General features: G+C 42.5%; 1 protein-coding gene across 2 annotated transcripts in view; it reads right to left on the bottom strand.

Annotated features, from left to right (window-relative positions):
• Positions 1-21,712, bottom strand: part of YAF2 (YY1 associated factor 2) — a 58,911-nt gene that overhangs the window by 7,432 nt on the left and 29,767 nt on the right. For both annotated transcript variants that reach the window (XR_003998515.1, XM_030548954.1), the window contains exon 3: positions 4,807-4,959. Coding sequence is in view for 1 of the 2 variants with exons in the window: in XM_030548954.1 (XP_030404814.1) it covers positions 4,807-4,959 (153 nt within the window). In the remaining variant the exon portion in view is untranslated. The remainder of the gene's footprint in view (positions 1-4,806; positions 4,960-21,712) is intronic.

Genomic DNA, 21,712 nt, shown 5'->3' with positions numbered 1-21,712 from the left:
AAATTAAAAGCTAGAAGCTTCCGCATCCCATAATCCTCTTGCCACTCCAATTTTTAGTGATCTTTGTAGAAAACGTATAACTTAGTGAAATACTGCACACAGTGATATTATGAATACATAAAATGAGAATGTACCACATAGCTAGCATCTCTATACTGTAATATCTAAACTTTTCTTCACCTCTTAAGTGATTTGAACAGGGCCCCCCGGATTACGTGATTAAGGGGGAGTCACAAAACTGTACTCCACATTTTAAAATTTTTGCTGTTAAAAAATTACTGTATATACTCGTTCATTAACCGATTCATTTATAAGCCGACCCCCCCAAAATGGATAGGTAAAAATAGCAAAAACTGTATGACCCTTTCATAAGCTGACCCTATATTGCAGGGGTTGGAAAACTTTGGCTCCCGGCCCATTAGGGTAAGCCGCTAGTGGGTTGGGAAGTTTTGTTCACCTGGAGCATTCACAGGCACGGAGCCCCTCAGCTCCCAGTGGCCGCAGTTTGCCGTTCCCAGGCAATGGGAGCTGTGGGAAATGGCACCATACTTCCCACTCCAAGTAAACAACACTACAATGTATTAGATATTCAATTCAATGATTCCATAGAGTTTAAAATAATCAAATTTTGGTGTAGACCCGTTTATAAGTCAACCCCTGCTCTTTGATGCATCACTTTTTTACCAAAAATATTCGGCTTATGAATGAGTATATACGGTAAATCTCTAGCCTTCATGGCTGCAACAAATGTTCAAAATGTGACCCCACAGTAATATCAGTGTCACCAGACAGCCTGAAACAACAGCCCTGAGAAGCATGAACTTCTCCATTCATCTCAATGGGTGCTGACTTTAAGTTCTTAGTATGTAGAAACCAGCTCCCATGTCCTCTAACCAGTTGTTTCTAAACTTCTACTGTGCAGGTACAGTAACTCCTCACTTAAAGTCGTCCTGGTTAATGTTGTTTCATTGTTACGTTGCTGATCAATTAGGGAACATGCTCGTTTAAAGTTGACAATGCTCCCTTCTAATGTCGTTTGGCAGCGGCCTGCTTCGTCTACTGCTTGCAGCCCCTTGACTGCTTGCAGCCCCTTGCAGCTAGCTGTGGGGGACTGGAACCAGGGTGGACCAGCAGCCCCCTAAATTCCCTGTGCAGCAGCTGCCTGCAGTTCAGCTATGTCCCTCCCCACACTGCCATGTGCTGCTCCTGCCTTCTACCTTGGAGCTGCTCCCCGAGACTCCTGCTTGCTGTGCCGGGGGGGGGGGAAGGAAGGAAAAGGGGGGCTAATGTCAGGGTGTCTCCCTCCCCCCTGCTCCTGCATCCTGCTTACCCCATCTTCCACAGAGCAGGAGGGACACACCAGGGCTGCAGTCTCAGCAAGCTGATCTAATTAACAAGGCAGTGTACTTAAGGGAAATGCACGTATCTCCCTCCATTACTGCTGCCTTGCAGAGTGAGAGAGTTAACCCTTGAGGGCTCAGCCAACTGCTATTTCATCATTTAGCAGTAAGGGAAATATCCCACCCTCTGGTTCCTCCACCTCAACCAAGCTTCACAATCATCATCACTGTGTACCAGGATTAAATTGTTTGTTGAAAACATATATTTTGTGTGTGTGTGTGTGTGCGCGCGCGCATACGCATATTATGTCTTCTCTGGTAAAAAAAAACTTAACCCCCTCGTTTACATTATTTCTTATGGGGAAATTAGATTCGAGTAACATCATTTCGCTTAAAGTCCCATTTTTCAGGAACATAACTACAACGTTAAGTGAGGAGTTACTGCATTATCAAATGCAAATTCTGCAGCACACTGAAAATTTAAAATTTGGAATGGGCATCATGTAAATAGAATTTAATTTTAAAATAATTCACACACAAAACACTATGATGACAGGGATGGAGTCTGGGTTCCCTGATACATAATTTAATACTAATATCCTGCATAGGACACAGGGCCACAAACTTTGGTTTGATTTCTACTTAAAAAAAAAAAAAAAGAAAAAAAAGACCACAACAGAACATTTAAACTATATTCCATCAACTTGGTCTTTACAGGTGCTAGTGCAATGGGTGATCTAGGCCTGCAAAACTTTAAGTTGCTAGTTTTGTGTGTGTGTGCCAGGTGACCAATCATGTTATCACAGCAGCTGAAAATACCTGCTGATAACAACAGCACAGCACACAGCCAGCCTTTTAAAACTGACCTACAGAACCTATATTTGATTCCACAACTTTCTCCAGGTCAAGCTTGGAAGTAAAGAAATTAACACGAAACCAAGATTTGGCAGATGTGCTCCTAAAAGCAAATCTTAACCCTCACCTCGCCTACATAGGGATTTAGAGCCTTGCCTCAAGTAGAACTGATGCTGAGTCACCTCACCCCACCTTTTGCACTCCCATGCAGCCAAGAGTTGAAGCTGCATAAGAGTACATAGGGAGCCCAATGCAACTCTTGCCCCAAGGCTGAACTGGCATTAATAAAAAGCCTAACTGGTTGCTCGAAGATGTGGGAATGTAGAGGAAGGATTCACTTTTGCCAGCCTGAATGGGCTGCATGCCAGAGAGAAAATTTGGCACTTACTGTATGCAGATTTTGTTATACATATTTCTGGAAACAACATTTAAATGTGCTCCTTTTAAAAAAAAAAATCTCAGTAAGAGCTGTACAAAGAATTACTTGAAAAATTAATAGTGAACAGAAATCAACCTACTGGTTTCCATATTCAAACACTCAACTATTACATATAAATAAAAAAAAGTATCCTCTGATTTTGGCTCGACTGGGTTCTGATTAAGAATGCTCACCTTAGTTTCTACATGGATTTAAAAAAAAAAATGCTCTTTTAAGTAAACAGTATTCCCAGCCAGAGGTGTGCAAATGGGAGGGCAAGCAGTGGCACGGCCCCCTTCAATAATTGGCAAGGTCACAGAGCTCCGCTCAGTCTCTCTACCATGGCCCTGGGGTGGGTAGAGCTCTGTGACTCCACCACAGCCAAGTCCTTGTGGATCTATGTATTCAAATAGCTCCACGGCACATGGATTTTCATTGAAGTGGTGAGTGTTTATTTCTATGTATGTGATGTACGTGTGTGTCCTGATATGGTTTAATGTGTGTGTTTAATGTGCCCTTCCAAAAGCGGTCGAATTTAAATTCCTGTGCACATTCCCGTTCCCAGCCCTTGCAATATCACCCTCTCTCACTTCTCATGTAATAAGACTATTTAACCTTCAGAATTCCTGCATAATTGTTACTATTCAAAACAATATCTCTGAAGAAACTAACTTACAAATGTTACACTCTAGCCAGCCAAAATGTATAATTAGAAATAAGAGAAACATTACAAAAATACTTTATCCCAGCTCTGTTCGATTTCCTTCCTGTTGAAAAAAAATAGTCCCAACCTTTTCAATGTAAATTTGGGAAGTACTCTTTACTCTTTCTGGAGCCGTCCCTGAATAACACTGAAGGTCCTGTTTCATCCAATGTATGGAAAATGCCTGCTGCTTCTCTGCAGAAGTGATTCCATAGAAGCTTCCTTGGCTGAACTCTGCCTCACAGACTGCAGCACTTCCAAAACACACAGTGACACTACTTCCCTACATTTTCTCTTCCTCTTTTAAGCAGGTTACACCTCTTTCAGTATTCTCAGGTTTTTAGTTACATATTTGTGACTAAAGTAACTTTATACTTAATTTGGGGAAATCAAGACACAAGCAATATTGTCCCAGAGCTATGCAAACAACTGATTTTTTGGTCTGCTTGCAGTTCCAAAAGATAAATTACAAAAAAATCCATTTGGATCAACCCAGAAAGGAACCTTTTCTAGGATTTCAGTGAATTGAAAAGTTAGAAAAATTAGTTTCAGGTTAAATAAAATGTTTCTTTTTACCTGAAACAATGTATGTTTGGAGTTTTTTTGGTTTGTTTTTTGTTTTTTTAAAACTGACTGGGTGTTTTTATTTTTTTTAAATGACATTGAAGGAAATACTGAAACAGTCCATTTGAATAAAAAAAATCAAACATTTTATTTTGCAAATATTAAAACAAAATGTTAAGATATTTTTAGATTTTGTTCCCCCCCCCAAACACAAAATTTGGCAACGCTGACACAAATTAATGAAAAAAATTTCTGTATCACCAAATCTGTATTTTTGACTGAAAAATTTCACCCAGTTCTACTTGTGTCTAACATCCTACATTTTTTCTTCCAACTGCAGGCTGCTCCTAGTCCATGGCAAGATCAAGAGTTTGCAGCTACTTGCTTGAACTGTCATATTTCAGACTGGTATTCTAAGAGTCCAAGATAGCCTTCAGTATCTCAATCCACTGCATTTGTTTTCAACTTCATAAGTCAGTTTGGTCTTCAAAAGTCGCTATTCTAGCCTTTGTTCCTTATCCCAAATTTTGCATGAATATCAACAACTCTACCTTGCCTACTTCTCCAGAACCTTATATTCCCTTTTCTCATCCAATTCTATATAAAAACTAGTCACTTTCCTCTTCTCCTGGTTTACTGGAATGTTATAGCTTCCATTTTTCTGTCTACAAATCACTTTGCTAGATGAGGAAAACTCTATCCCTTTACTGACAATACCTAATTTTCCCTCTCCTATTTAGTCTCCATCTTGTGGTCAAAGCTACAAACTGCAAGATTGCTTCACATTAAACAACAGCATCATAAAACAATGAAACTTCAACAAATATTTAGTCTAATTTTAAAATGACTTAAGAGAACACTTACACCAGTGATGAAAAATGTGCATCATTTAAATATTTTACAAATACTAACAACTTTTAATTTACCTGGTTTTCTTATGACTGTTCTTTTTGCTAGTTGTTTCCTTTTCACTTTTTTCCTTTTCTACTTTGTCTTTTTTCTCTTTCTTTGATTGTGTAGGGGGCACAAATTGCTGAGTAACCTGTTGTGCAACCAGCTGAGAGACAGGTCGAGGTTTCCTGTGAACACATATATATTTATTATTTAGATTTTATAGTGTCAGTCTTATACTCTACATTTCACTGTAAATAACACAAGACTGTTAAACACCTCAAACTGCCACAGTTCACAATAATAGCATCTCCAGTTTAAACTCACTGTATCCTGCTCATTAGCCTACTAATCCACCAGGAGAGACAAATTTTAAGGATTTAGAAACAGGGCTTTGTGGAATGTGTGAAAAGGTGTGTATCAACCCTGCACTGGCAACATAAGAGTTAACCCAGTATTTTGGGCACAGGAAGCCACACCCCCAAGCCATTGCTGGGCATGCTCCCAATGAAGGGAGCATATAAAAGTATGCAGCTCAGCTCAGTCTGGGCTGGCTGAGGAGGAGAGAGGACATGTGCTGTAGGCTGCTGCTAAGAAGCCACCAGAGCTCCAAATCACTGAGGCAGAGCATCCTGACTATGCTGTGAGACCCCAGTCGACCTCAGAGACCAGAGGGGATGATGAGCCACTATCAACAAGGAGCTACAGAATCGGGATTAATGGTAGAAAGTGACCCAGGGTACACGTTTGGGCATACTAAAACCAGAACCCTATGCCAGCGTACCTGGTTGTCACAGGGCCTTGCACTGGAACCCATTGGAGTATGGAGGCCCCCACCCTTCCCACAATTGCCCTTAGGCACTATTGCCACTAGAGAGGGCAGCTCCTTAGACTTGCTGTTGGGCAACCACTGCCACCAAGAGAGAGGCGGCCCCATAGACTGTTGCTGTGGGACAATTTGGCCACCGAAGTAAGTGGCCAGTTATTGGACTTTTACTGCAAAGCAATGTGGCTGCTGAAGTATGAGGCCCCTTTTTGGACTCCAGTTGACTCACTGACGCTGTGTGCCCAGAAAATTAATATATGTAGACACACCAAAGGTGGTGATCTCTGAATAGGAAGAGCCTTCACAAAGAATGTCCTGTCAGCAGCACCCACCTCTTTAATTTAAAGGTCCCCAGTTTGAGCATATCTGCGGGATAGCAAAAGCAGTAATATCACATGGGGAAAGAGCTGATCTTTCAGCTCACTAGATCCCAAGTCATTGTGAGCTTTATAGATTAAATCCTACACTCTTGAACTCCATACAGAAACTTGTGTTATATATTTTGTAATAAAAATAAAAAATAAAGGTGAAATCAAAATGAAACATTTTAATTGGCTAGATCAAAAAAAAATCAGATTTTTCCTTTTCAGAATTTTGAAATTTTCAAGTTTCATTATGATTCTGAAAACAAAATTTCCATCTTTTGTGTAGCTCTAGATATTCCTTAGAAAAATAAGCATTGTGAAACCATGAGCATTGTACAATAACACTCAGAAAATACAAAGCAGTTATTAAATCAAGCTTGAAATGGCTCATGAGCTGCAAGCAGCTCTTTTTAAAGTGCAGTTCGCAAAGCTCACCACACATACCCCCTTCCATTCTGCACCTACCAAGACTGAACGAGGGGAGCTCGGGGCTTCTGCCCTGCAGTGGAGTGGTAGGACTAGGGGCTTCTGAATTGCAGGGAGGGGAGACTAAGGACTTCAGCCTGCAGGGAAGTGTCCGGACAGAAGCCCTGTGCCCCAGCAGGCACCGGCCCACAGGGCAGCTTGTGTTTTGTCTTGTGGCTCTTGAATTTCTGAAGATTATTGAATGAGGCTGGGGGGGTGGGGGGGTCAGTCAGTTTGGCCACTCCCGAGTCTCTACCGATTGGAGAGAGCTCTCTCAGCAACATAGTGCTGACCACACCAATGCTTATGTCAGTGTAACTTATGTTGCTCAGAAGGATGGCTTATTCATACCCAAGTGATATAAGTTATGCCAAAAGAAACTCTAGTGTAGACATAGCCTTATTTATTTTAGCAGCATTTGTTGTTTGGTGCAACAGTAACTGAATCTCAAGCAAACAGAATGCCAATGTAACCGCCTTCAGCAACTTATAGTATTTTCAGTAACTACCGTTATTGTTAAGGTAACATATAGAGTTCCACTGTCAAGCTGAGAGGCCAGAGTGCTGGAGACACAATTAGACTGATACAATGGACAGAAATTGAAACCTAGGTTCACCCAACACCCAGACATGGAGTAAAAACACCAGAACAACAAATGGAGGTAGAAAAATAGCACCCAATTAGTCAGTGAGAACTATACAGTTTATGTCAGAAGGCAAAACATGTGACTATTTTCTTTGTGGCCAAGTGGCGTACATTTGCACTTGATATTGGCATGTAGTGCATGGTGGTCAGAGCATCTTGAGGCCAGAACTGCTGAAAATAGCAGACAGTAGCTGAAATATTTATATGGAAATAGCTACATAGATTTTTCAAGGTCACGAGGGACCACTGTGATTGTCTAGGCTCATCTACTGCTTAATACAAGCCATAGGATTTCCTTGTTTACCCCTGCTTCGGGACCAATAACTGTGCTTGAACTAGAGTACACTTTTAGAAAAAAAGCCACCCGTCTTGATTAAAAAATGTCTAATGATGGAAACATCACAAACCTTGGTAAGCTGTTTCTATGATTAATTATCCTCACCGTTAATAAATAAATAATTTTTTAAAAGGTGCTCCTTACTTTTAATCTGAATTTGCCACGCTTCAGTTTACAGCCATTGGCTCTTGTAAGACCTTTTTCTGCTAGAGTAAGGACCTTCTATTATCAAACTTCTGTCCCCCTTGAAGGTACTTATAAACTGTGATCAAGTCAGTTCTTAACCTTCTCTTTGATAAGATAAATTGCATTATAATGGAAGATTCAAGAAGTTCATATTCTCTAATCCTTTAATCATTCTCATGGCTATTCTCTGAACTCTCCAATTTTTCAACATTCTTCTTGAAGTATGAACACCAAATCTAGACAGTATTCCAAGGATCACATTAACCCTTTCGGCCACAGTGTCGCACTGAGAACTTATGTTCAACTGATTATGCACCATGATCCCCCATATCTTTTTCAGAGTCATATCCCTCCCAGGATAAATCTCCCATCTTTTAAGTGTGGCCTACGTTCTTTTTTCCTAGATCGATGACCCTTATGTTTGGCTGTACTGAAATGCATACTGTTTGCCTAAACTCAGATTACCAAGTGATCCAGATTACTCTGCATCAGTAACCCATCCTCTCCATTATTTACTATTCTCACAATCTTTGTCTCATCTGCAAACTTTATCAGTAACAATTTTATGTTTTTTTTCCCCAACTCCTTGATAAAAACTTGCATAGGAAGAACCAATCCCTCTGGAATCCCACTAGAAACATAGCCACGCAACAATAATGTCCCATTTATAATTACATTTTGGGACCAGTTTTTAATCCTTTTAATGTTCTAGTTTATTAGTCAAGAGGCCATGTGGTACCAAGTCAAATGCCTTTTGGAATAAGTATATTACATCAACTCTTAAGATCACAAGTTTACTTGATAAAGGTGTCAAAAAAGATAGTCAAACTAAGGTAATATTTATCTTCTGTAAATCCATGTTGATTGGCATTAATTATATTACTGTCCTTTAATTCTTTATTAAGCGAATCTCATTTCAGCCACTCCATGATTTTGCCCAGGATCAATGTCAGGCTGGGTCATTTCTTTTACCCTTTTTAAATACTGGCACATTAACATTCTTTCAGTCTTCTAGACTGTCCCCAGTGTCCCAAGACTGATTGAAAAAAAATCAACATTACCCATTTGAAGACCTCTTTGGCAACCTATTGGATGCAAGTTACCTAAACCTACTGATTTCAAAAACCATGAGAATCCCAACAGGAGTAGACATACATGCACTAGTACTCCACAAGCTAACACAGGATTTCTCAAACAGGGGTTGCCGCTTGTGTAGGGAAATCCACTGGCGGGCCAAGCCAGTGTGTTTACCTGCCCCATCCGCACGTCTGGCCGATCGCAGCTCCCACTGGCTGAACTAACACAACAAACAGCAGTGTGATCACAGAAGTATGACAAATAGCAGTGTCTCAGGCTACCCAAGTATGTACCCAGGGGGTCAAGCAGGATTACACTCAGGCAGCTCACCTGAGTCACTGCCCATGCAGCTATAGCCACACTGCTATTTTTAGGTGCTAATACAAGCAAAGCTAGCACAGATATGTCTACTGATACTGAGCATCGCTCCTCCCAGCTGCTGTATAGACATACCTTCGAGTAGTGTGTGTGAGGGTGAAAAGTATTTCAGTATCATCAGATGATATAAACGCATCATCTGGCTTCTTGCTAAATACACAATAGAAATATTTATTTAAAACTTTTTCCTTTTTTACATCAATACTATCAACTTCTTCATTCTTCTATTTTATTTTTATATTACACACACACACACCCCTTTCACTCCCCTTTAAGCCAGGCTTTTTTTAATTTGTTTTAAAATCAGTGCAACCTTTTCTCTGTGGGATTGTGGGATTCAGGTATCTACTAAAATGTTCTTAAACAATTCCCAATTATCATTCACATTTTTCTGTTTAAAGTTCTTTCTCCCAGGTGATTTAGCTCAAATATTTTCAACTTTGTAAATTTGACCTTATAACTAAGTACATATTACTGATTTGTTTAAACATAAATGTATTCAAGTCATGATCACTTGCACCTCAATAACCACTAATTTTTACTTCTGAAATCAATTCCTCTTAATCTGTCAAAATGAGATTTTATAAAGAATTCTCCCATATTGAATGCAACACTTTTTGAGTTAGGGACTTGTCAGCTACAATATTTAGAATTTTGAAGAAATATTAATACTTCCTTCATGAGATCACCAGCATGTGTCATTCAGACTGAAGTCACCCACGATAATGCAGCTTCCCCCCTCAACCCCCACTACGCATTATAGATAGGGGTTAAGAAAAGCATAGAGGAATACTGTACAGTGATCCTGCCTCAAAACTGGCTGCCACTATGCTCCAGTTGAGGTAGCAGGTGTCAAAATAGGAGGAAACAAGGTGGAATGGATGTATAAACACCCTTAGGTAGGAATCACCTTTTGACGGAGAGAAGGCTGATCATTGCGAATATATTAAGGAGATCCTTCCAGCAGATGGGGATACAGTGAAACAGACTGTCATGAGGCAATTGTTAGAAATACAAATATCTAAGTCTGTGGTGAACGGGAGAAGAAATGTCATTGCCCCTGTGCAGTAACTGTGGTTCTTCAAGAGGTGCATCCTTAAGGGTGCTCCTTTCTAGGTGTGCTAGCATCCCCTACACCCTTCATTGGAGATTATTTAATGTCTGTTCAGCCCCCACATGCATGCTAGTCAGCCTCATGTCCTGTGCTACTGTTACATAGAACTGCATGGGTGAACAGCCCTCAGTTCCTTCTCTACTGCGAAGCTTCATAGCAGAGAACTCCTAAGCAGAGGGGAAGGAGGATGGTAGTGGAGCACTCAAAGGGACACACATCTCAAAGAACCAAAATTACTGCACAGGGTGAATAATCATTTCTTCTTCTTTGAGTAGTGTCCCTATGCATGCTCCACTCTGGATAACTATCAAGCAGTTCCCTCAAAGGCAAGGAAGGGGGCCTTCGGAATAGAGTCCAATACTGAAGAAAGTACAGCTGAGCTGACCAGTGTCAGAAGCAGAGTCGTGAGTTATTGCATAGTGTTCGGCCAATGTATGTACAGACACCCAAATGGTGGCCTTATGTATTTCAATAATGGGTACATTTTTGAGGAATGCTAGAGAGAAGGAAATGCCCATAGAATGAATAGGTATGTTTGAAGGTGTTTGAATATTACAAGATTCATAGCAAGAATTAATGCAGCTGGATATCCACTTGGAAAGTCTTTTACTAGAGACTGCACACCCTTTTGATTTATCTGCCAGTGAGACAAACAATTTGGGGGTCTTTCTGAAGGGTTTAGTCCTATCCAGATAGAAGGCCAGGGCTCTCCTGAAGTCAAGGGTGTGCAGCAGTGCTTTTTGGTTATCGAGAAGCAGTTTAGGGTGGAAGACTGGCAGGCGAACGGAACTCGGAAGAAACGCTGGGTAAAAATTTTGGATGGGGTCGCAGAGTGACCATGTCCTTAAAAAATACTGTAAAGGGGGGTATGCTATAATGGCCCTTATTTCCCCGACTCATCATGCCGATGTGATGGCTCTGAGGAATGTGGTCTTCATTGATAATGGAGCAGTAAGCAGGTAGCCAAATGGTTCAAACAGTGGCCTTGTGAGACATTTAAGGACCAGATTCAGGTCCCAAACAGGAGTAGGGTACTTGACTAGTGGATAAAGATTTCTGAGTCCCCAGAGGAACCTCACTGTCATTGGGTGGGCAAAACCAGAATAACCCTGTATTGGGGAGTGGAAAGCCGTGATGGCTACCAGGTGGACTCAGGTGGAGCTCATTGATATACACTAAAAATTTCAGGACTATCTGGCAGCAATGAGGTCATCAGTGGAATATGTCTGAGGTCATATCAACAGACAAATTTTGCCTATTTTTGAGAGTATGTGTAGCGTGTAGACTGTTTCCTGCTTTGTAATAGTACTATTTTTACTTCCTCTGAGGTGGTCTCTAATCCTGTGAATGATTGACCAGCCATGCTCTGATCAGTGGGCAATCAGCCAACCGTACCAGCTAAATAAACCATGCTTGTATGGGCCAGGTCGGAACTGTTAGCATAACTCTGGCTTTGGCTTTTTTTATTTTGTGCATAGCTTTGGCTATTAGAGGAGTAGATGGGAATGCGTACAAGAGAGCCTAGCCGAATGAAAGTGAAATGCATCCCCCAGGGATTCATGACCCAGTCCTCCTCTCAAGCAAAACCGGGCACATATCTTGTTTAACTGTGTAGTAAACAGATCTGTCTGAGGGTGCCCATTGACAGAATATGTGGTATAACAGGCTGAGGTCTGTGTCTCATTCATGGTCTTGGAAGAACGTCTGCAGAGTACATCCCCGGTCATGTTCTGAAGACCTGCTGTGATGACGACCAAATTGCATGTGCATCAATTCCAAAGCTTGCTCTTTTTTGGTATCAGGAAATACTGAGAATGAAACCCCTTCCCTCTGTGCTGCATGGGGACTGGTTGTATAGCTCCCAACCATATGAGAGTCTATTTCTTGAAAAAAACAAGTTCCCATGAGAGGAGTCCCTGAAGAGGGGCGGGGAAGAGGGCTTTGCTGGTGAAAACATAGTAGTATGGATGGCACACTCTGTGGAGATGATCTCAAAACCCACTTTTCTGTAGTGATTATCTCTCAAGCCCCCTGAAGGCGTAAAGGCAGTCACCAAAGGGAGGAAGGCAGGTGAATCACTGCAGCTGATAAAAGGATCAGGATGGTAATTCAGGCCTTCTACCAGCCTGTCACGATTGCTGCTTGGAGGTGGATGAGTGCAAGGTGGAAGGCTGAGAGGTGGATGGTTTCCATCTCTGGAATCTGTCTCTTTTGATATGGTTTGTATGGCCTTTGGGACGTCAGGAATTGAGCACAATGTGATCTCTGACCAGTCTGGGACTTGCTGGGGTCTCTCTTGATAGGCAGATTTGAGAACATAAGGTAGCTCTAGAGTCCTTTAACGTTTACAGAGATTTGTCCATGGTGTCCACAAATAATTCAGACCCATCAAAATGAAGGACCTCCACTATATTTTGGACTTTTCGGAAATCCGGAGAGCTGGAGACAGGAAGCCCTTCTCATAACTACTGCTGTAGTGACTTAATAGATGGCAGTATCAGGTGTTGAGGGAGGCTTGTAGAGATGTTCTGGTGAGTAGCTGGCCCTCCAAAATAATGGCCTGAAATTGCTTCCTGTGCTCTGCCGGTAGGTAGTCAACAAAAGAGAGAGTTCAGTTTGGTACAGTTTATATGATTGTAATTTGCCATTAGTGCCTGGTAATTGGCGATTCTAAATTGTAAGGAGGCTCATGAGCAATACTTCCTTCCCAGCAGGTATAGATGCTTACGGTCTTTTTCATGGAGTATGGTTTTAGCATGATGCGGCCTTCTATGTTCATTAACTGTATCAACTACCAAGGAGTTAGGTGAAGGATGAGAAAAAAAATTCTGCTTCCTTTGCTGGAACATAATATTTCTTATGCACTCTCTTGCATGTAGGCACAATAGCAACTGGAGAGTGCCAAACGATCTTCACGGGTCCAGAAGGGCTTCATTGACAGACAAAGCTATGCGTGCAGATTCGGGTGAATGAAAGATATCAAGTAGCTTATAATGAGGTTCTTTAACCTCCTCGAGACGGATTTGCAAGGAGTCAACAATTCTCTTGACTAGATCCTCAAACTGTTTAAAATCATCCATCCCGAATGAGGAGGAGGCGGCATGACAGCTTCATCTGGAGATGAAGATGAAATGTTGGCCATAACAGGCCTCTTCATTGGCTCTATCTTCCTGCTCCTCAAAGGATTCTTTTGAGGGGCAGGTCTCAGAGAGAGCAGGTGATGCAGATTTCCTTTCTCTGACAGGTGGTGCTCAGTGCCCTGGAAAATTGCTGGCAATGGGCTGTCCAAGGGTCCCAATATGGCCAAGGAGGCGGTGCCTAATACATAAGAGGGGGCACCCACAAATGCTCGTAACAGTGAGATGCTGGTTGCAAGCTTGTGGCACGAGTAATTATAGGCTCATCAGAGACTTCTGGAAAGGGGCCTCTATAGGACTGAAGGAGAGAATCCTGAATTGATATTTGAGACACCGAGGCAAGGTCTTCATCAGAATCCTCTTCCTCAAATTCACTCTGGATTGTTGGAGTACCTGGAAAAATCTGAGGTGAAACTGCCAGTATCAGATGAACTTCAGGTGAACTCAATGTCTTCGGCACAGACACTGAGTCAAAGCAGGGCGGCAGCGGTTCGGGAGTCTCAGATACAGCCAGGTTCTGGGGAAAATGGAATTCCTGCAATATCAAGTGTGTTATTGGTACCGGGTCCATGGTCTGCACTGAAGAGATGGTGGCCGAGGGCACTGATAGTACAGTAACTCCTCACTTAATGTTGTAGTTATGTTCCTGAAAAATGCAACTAAGTGAAACGTTAAGCGAATCCAATTTCCCCATAAGAATTAATGTAAATGGGGGAGGGGGGAGAAGGAAGGTTCTAGGGAATTTTTTTTTTTTTGCCATACAGTACAGTACTATAGTTGGGAGACACCCCCGCCTTAGCCCACACCGGCCCAGCCCACTGGCACTGGAGATGACACAGGCAAGGAGGCTGAAGGTGCTGTAGGTTGGGAGAAGCACGTTGCACAGCAGCGGCAGCTTCCCCTACTCTGCAAGCACCAGGGGAGGGGGGCTCAACCCTTGGCCCGCCCATGCCAACCCTTCCCCCAAGCCTTAACCCACCTCTTCTTCCCCCTCCTCCTTTACTCCGCGTGCCACGTCCTTGCTCCTCCCCCCACACCAGCACTGCCTCCTGCCCGTGGCAATCAGCTGGTTTGCAGCGTTTGGGAGGCAGGGGAGGGAGGGGGATCCTGCACTCTGAGTCCTCGCTCCTCCCCCTACCCCCTCCAGAACACCGCAAGCCAGCTGATTGCTGCGGGCAAAAGGCACTGATCCACGGGAGGCACTGGGGGCGTAGGGGAGTCAATAGGGGGCTGCCAGCTGTGGACATAGCAGGTGCCAAAAGATGTTATAGCGAAGCACTGCACAACTTTAAATGGATCATGTTCTGTAATTGAGCAGGGACATAAGATCGAAACAACGTTAAGTGGGGAGTTACTGTACCCTGAGTCTTGGGCACTCTGAGGAAAGTGCGGTCAGAGCCCAAGAGGGCTTCTTTGGTACCAAGGAAGAGCTCTTTTTGCTACCTTGGTCTGCCAGTGATCTCCCTAGGCCTGAGGCTTTGCCATCGTTTGGTCTTTCAGCAGTCTTGTGTATACCTGATTGGAGAGCAGATGGTGCTGAAGTGGCTGAAGACACCAATGACCTTGGCTTTTAAGAGGTATATTCTCTGACTGGTGAGCTTGGGGCACAGTCCTTGGAGGACTTATGACAGGAGTCATGTGTCTTCCCCTTAGATGCCATGGAGGAGAGGGGCTCTGATACTGTGGAGGCAGCAAATTTGCTCAGAGACCAGCGTACAGGGCAGGGTTCCTTCGCTTGGGTCAAAAGATGGACAGAGAGAACTCTATCATAATGAAACAAAACTTTGTCTACTTGTTTTTTCTGGCTCTGGATTTCAGTGTCAGATAGAACTTACACTTCTGGGCAATACGGAATTCTGTGAGGCAACGGATGCACCATGTTTGCCTGTTGCTAACCAGGATCACATCTCAGCATGATAGACAACATGTGAAACCAGGAGAATCGGGCATAACTTTCCAGTGAACAAGAACTACTAACTAATATCTAACTATATATGAAAAAAGAAGAAAATTTAACTACTACTATTCACTAACTAAATACACTAATGCTAAGAACAACTTCAACTAACTACAAGACTAAGAATTAAGAACAACTGCCAGAGCTCTGTCTCAGGACGAGGTGGCTGAGAAGAAACAAAGCGATTCACCCACACTCTGCTATATAACAGCATGGGGCTGATTAGTACACATACCCAGGCCAAACCGACACTGTTATTAGAAATCTCTGATCAAAGGCACAGGGGGCACTACTGCACCTAGAGTGAGCCACCATAGGGCACAACTCAAAGAATTATTTGGTATCTTGCCAGGGGTGAATGTAAAAATTTATCTCCTACCGGAAGGGGTGGGAGCTCAGGCAGAAGAGGCAGGGCTGGCGTTCACGGTCCCCCAGACAGCCCATCCGCACTGCCTGGCCCATGCTGCCTGGGGCTCCAGCGGCCATTTAAAGGGCACAGGACTGCAGCCACTGCTGCTTTAAATCGCCAACCCCAGGGCAGCTGCTCCTTTTGCCTGTCAGCAGCCCTGGGAGAGGTGAGGAGGAGAGGAGCACAAAAGGGACGACAACATTAAGCAGGGTCCTTTGCTGCAGCAGCACTTTAACACTGCTGCCCCTTGTGTGTCCCCCCACTCCCACAATCAGGGCCACTGATGGGAGAGGCGCAAAAGGAGCAGCCACATTAAAGCGCTGTATGGGCCGGTATTGGTGGCCACTTTTACCGGTACACCATGCTGGCCCATACCGCCTTACTTTCACCCCGGCACATTTGATGAGACATCAAAATGGCACATTTGATGAGACATCTAGGAGTAATTTCTGGCAAGGGCTGGGAAAGATCCTATGGTTAGAGGTCCCAGAAGCTAAATTCAGATTAGAAAGAAGTCTTAGATACAGCCAGCATAAAGACCTTTGATTTTAAATAATTCCAGTTTCACATATAGGGAAAATTAGCTTATTTATTTTGATCACCATACTGCTTATGAGCCCAAAACTGACCATCAAGACCCCACTGTGCTAAGCACTACACCAAAAAAAATTATTTAAAAATATAACTAGTTTACGGCTATAATAGATATTCTTATAGACAAAATAGATTAAGTTACTAAAATTCTACAGTATTTGCTATTTGCTCTACTGGTCTTTTTAAACAATTGTGTATTTTATGCACATTAAACTTGCTTTTATGACTACATGCAGGTGTAACAGGACTAATTCCCAAAAGGATACAAGAAGTAATTTTTTCTGGCATTTGCAGAAGTATTTCTGCCTGTACTGGTTTGATCACAGATACGGTCAACCTTAAAAAGAGTACGCTTCAATTTTTTAAATCTAGAATGCCTCTCCTTTCCCTCAGTAGCATTCTTTGAGTTCTGGAAAGAGATCTGACCTGGTTCTAAGCTCAGAGATCAGTATTCAAAAGTCAGAATTACCAAGCAATGGTTGGTGAAGAAAGCCAAAGTATACATTTGTTTATAAAATGCTCATGCAGACAAACACACTGAAGAAACAGGAAATTAGTGATGAGTGGGACAACCACCAGACACACACACTTTTACACTAGGTCAGTGGTTCTCAACATATTTACCACTGTGGGCTGCATATGCATCTCTCTCCGTGTTATGTGGGCTGCATTCATACAATATATATACTACCTGCATGGCCCTGAGAATGTCACATCAGCCGCAGCTGTGCTCTGATTGGGCCACAAGAGGCCTGTGTTTCATGGGTTTCAGAATCACTGTACTAGATTAAATAAAGCTACAACCTCATTGAGACAGAGACCATAGCTGAGACATGGGCCCCTGGGCACTAGTGCAATATCAATAATAATTTATAACTAGTTTGGCAAAGTATTTTTCCAAGAGGACTTATACAATAATTCTCCTCACATCAACATCCTATTCCTTCTCCGTCTTTTATAATTCCCTCTCTATTCACTGGCCCATCTCCTAATCTGGCAATATACTTTCACCTAAGTAACTCCCACCACCACCACCCTTATTCATTAAGAGTTTAATAATCCACCGGTCACATTGCTTTAAGGATCCCTAAAATGGTTCTATTTTAACTGAGGGTTACAAATTAAGGAAACCTTTTAACAGCTGAATGTTTTTTGTTTTTTTAAAACAACCACTACATCTAATTTTTCTACCATTGTGGCAGTTTGTTGTAGCGGATGACTTAGGCCAAGAGAGACAGTCTCCAGTTAGGCCTCTATTCTACTGTATTCTCCCTCCCCTCGCCCCAAATTATTAAATGCCTATCTACATTTTTGTTGAGATTTAAGCATAGGTGATTACTTTACTGGGAGTCTACATTATCCTAAGTGAGGGGCAGATCCATCAATTTACTAAAACAAGGGTGCCAAGTGTGGTACACAACATATTATATAGTTCGTGGTATCTAATATAGTTTACTATATCTATATACAGGCTGCAGATCCAGATTAAACAACCCAGAGGTCAAGTCTGCCATTTGTCTCAGACTAAGGCCAGAAGGGATCATCATGATCATCTAGTCAGACCTCCACGTTGCAGGCCACAGAACCTACCCCACCCACTCCTGTAGTAGGCCTATAACCTTTGGCTGAGTTTCAAAAGTCCTCAAATCTTCATTTAAAGCAGAGGTGGGCAAACTACAGACTGTGGGACCGTCCTGCCCGGCCCCTGAGCTCCTGGACCCTCCTCTGCTGTTCCTCCCTCCCCCTCGCGCAATCTCAGCTCGCTTGCTCCACCGCCAGCGCTCTGGGCGGCGGTGCTGTTAGCTCCTGGGGCAGCGCAGCTGCAGAGCCTGGCCTGACCCCCCCAGCTCCAGCACTCCAGGCAGCATGGTAAGGGGACAGGATAGAGAGCAGAGGAGTTCGGGGGGGGTGGTTGGAGGCGGGGAGGGGTGAATAGGGGTCGAGGTGGTCAGGAGGGAAATGGGGTTGAATGGGGCAAAGGTCATGGGAGGGGAGGGCAGTCAGGAAGGAGAGGGGGTTGGATGGGGCAACAGGGGGCAGTCAGGGGCAGGGGTTCTGGGGGCAGGGACAAGGAGAAGGAGTGGTTGGATACGGCAGGGTTCCCGGGCAGGCCATCAGGGAACGGGGGTTGGGGGGTTGGATGGGGCAGGAGTCTGGGGGGGGCCAGGTCATGACCCCCCTCCCCTAACTGGCCCTCCATACGATGCGGCCCTCAGGCCAAACAGTTTGCCCGCCCCTGATTTTAAAAGATTTAAAATTACAGTGAATGCATGATTTATTCTAGTTCAAACCAGCAAGTGACCCGTGTGCCAATGCTGCAGAGGCAGGAGAACCCCCCCAGAGTCTCTGCCAATCTGACCTGAGGGAAAATTCCTTCCTGATCCCAAATATAATGATCAGTTAGACCACGAACATGTGAGCGAGACCCATCAGCTAGACACCTTGGAAAGACTTCTCTGTAGTAACTCAGAGTCCTCCCCGTCTAGCATCCCATCTCTGGTAGCTGGAGATATTTGCTTATAACTGTCATGGATGAGTCAGATGCCATTGTGGGCAATCTCATCATATCCCCTCCATAAGCTTATCATGCTCCATCTTAAAACAAGTTAAACTTTCTGTCCCCCACTATTCTCCTTAGAAGGTTGTTCCAAAATGTCATTCCTCAGATGGTTGGAAACCTTCATCTAATTTCAAGCTTAAAAACTTATTGATAACAAGTTTATATCCATTATTCTTGTGCCAACATTGGCCATTAACTTAAAAATAACTCCTCTCTCTTCTCTGGTGTTTATCGCTCTGATGTATTTAGAGAGAGCGCAATCATCTCTTCCCTCACCCTTCATTTTGTTGGAATAAACAAGCCACACTCCTTAAATTTCCTCCAGTAAGGTAGGTTCTCCATTCCTCTGATCATCTAGTTCTAGTAGCCCTTCTCTGCATCTGTTCCAATTTCAATTAATCTTTCTTAAAGATGGGAGACTAGAATTGCACGATATTCCACATGACATCTCACTAGTGCCCTGTACAATGATAATAATACTTCCTTATGTCTACCAAAAACACCTCCCCTGTGCATCCAAGGATTGCGTTATCCTTTTTCATAGCTGCATCACACTGGGGCTCTCAGCCATTCTGTGACTGAACAATCACCCAGGACTTTCTCCATCTCTCTTGCTTCCAACTGATACAACCTCAGCTTATAGCAAAAATGTTTGTTGTTAATGCCTAAGGGTGTGGCTTTGAACTTTTCATCCCATTTCTTTTACTCCAATTTTTGTGGTCCAAATCTTCCTGTATGATAGTCCAGTCCTCCCCATGTTGGCAATACATCCCGACTTTGTGTCATCCACAAATTTTATAACCATACTTTCCAATTTTTGTGTCAAAGTCATTAATGACAACATTAAATAAGATTGGTCCCAAGACCAATCCTTGAGAAACTCCACTAGTAACTTCCCTCCAGCCTGACAGTTAATCTTTTAGCATGACCTGTTGTAGTCTCCACTTTAACCAGTTCCTTACCCACCTTTTGATTCTTGTATTAATCCGCTCTTACCCAATTTAACTATTAAATTTCCCTCGCTGCTTTACATGGCTCATTTTTTCTGTTCATAACTGGTGCACTGTAACAAGCAATTTCTATTCACCTATTGATAAAGTATATGTGCACTATGGTGTTAGTTTTTAATAAAACTACATACATTTTCAAGTATTCAAATTCAGTGTGTTCACTGGACTCCTGACAAATTGCTAGTGCAGCTCTCCCTACTACAGAGTTTGGGAAGCCAGGGCCTAGGACGCAACTGCCTGTGAAAGGCAATTCATAGAGGAGGTAAACTGCAGTGGCAATTACAACACTGTCAGATTACTTTTGGTTCATGGACACAAGTTTCTCTTACAGACTATTGAACACTTGAGAGTGACCATTTATTGTCAAAAGACAAGATATTCACATAAATGCACATCTGATCCAATAGTACTCTAAAGCAGATTTATTTCATGCTGCAGAGTTTTATCAATGATTAACAATTAGGCTTGGAAAGATTAGATTTTTACTAGTAATTGTTGATTTCACCACACACACGCGCGCACACACACAAAAATGTCCATCAATAATAGCTGAAATTTACAGATAGGCAAAGTAAGAAAAATGCTGCTTGAAAACTTAGTGTTTGATTTCACAATATTTACTGTGTGTGTTGATGTGATGTTAACAATTTCTGTTTTAATGGTTATAAAACAGTTTTTTGAATCTCAACATTTGTTGTCATTAATTGCTGTCTGACCTTCCAATTGTCTGAATCTCCTCCATAATTTCCCATAACTGTGGGAATTTAAAAACTAAAATTAAAAAAATGTATAAAAATAATTTGATGTCAACATTATAAATAATAAAAATTGAATTCTGCCAAGCCTATTAAATAATAATAGCTCTTTTCATCTCCAAAGGGCTTTACAAGCACTAATTAATCCATTCACATAAATCATCTTTAGTCAAACACTGGGAAGTTTAATTACAAAGGAATGGATAATACAAACACAAGACCCTGCCAAATTATGGCTTTTCAGTCTCAGAAGAGAGTGATTTTTTTCTGAGGAGGGATGGGGAAAGAAGGAGAAGTAATATCACTTCAATCACATGTAGATTTTCCTATCAAAGTTCAATTTCAGTTCTTGTCCTCATGTATCATGGCAACATTTTGTAGAAGAACTTCAGTGAAACTTTTGCAACAAACCCTAAAGTGCTGACTACACATAATTGGACTAAGCACAGCAGGTTTGATCATTTACCTCCATACTTAGCAGAAGACCTAAAGTCAAATCTAGTCCAGAGAGTCCCAGCTAACCAACCTCATCCAGACATCAAAATAGTGACCTCGACCACTTTCACTCTTGGAGCCCACATCTAAATTACAAGCATTCATTCAATGGCCTGAAGCGTCATGAGGAGTAATTCCCCCACAGTTGACAGGTTTCCTTCCTCTGCTCTTCTACATTCGTCCAGAACTTTCTTCATTACCTTTGTCCTAATTCTGCTAAAAATCCAAAAGTCAGGATGTTGTATTGTAAGGATCCCAAGTATTATTATTAGGACTATTATCATTATCTCCATTACTACTAACATCACTTTTCATATAATTCATGTCCCTTTGATTCCTCCAAAATATGTCTAAAATCATTCCTCTTCTTTCTATTCATGTATCATAGAATATCAGGGTTGGAAGGAACCTCAGGAGGTCATCTAGTCCAATCCCCGTCTCAAAGCAGGACCAATCCCCTGACAGATTTTTGCCCCAGATCCCTAAATGGCCTCCTCAAGGATTGAACTCACAAGCCACTGAGCTATCCCTCCCCTATGTAGTTAGAACTCTCATCTCTTATCTTAGTCACTGTAATAGCTTCCTGACACCAATGTTGTCCCTTTAAACCCACACAAGATAAAGCAGCTGA

The sequence above is a fragment of the Gopherus evgoodei genome, chromosome 1, assembly GCF_007399415.2.
Source record: "Gopherus evgoodei ecotype Sinaloan lineage chromosome 1, rGopEvg1_v1.p, whole genome shotgun sequence".
Classification (NCBI taxonomy): Eukaryota; Metazoa; Chordata; order Testudines; family Testudinidae; genus Gopherus; species Gopherus evgoodei.
The sequence above is the reverse complement of the archived record's forward strand: the minus strand, read 5'-3'. Positions and strand labels throughout refer to the sequence as shown.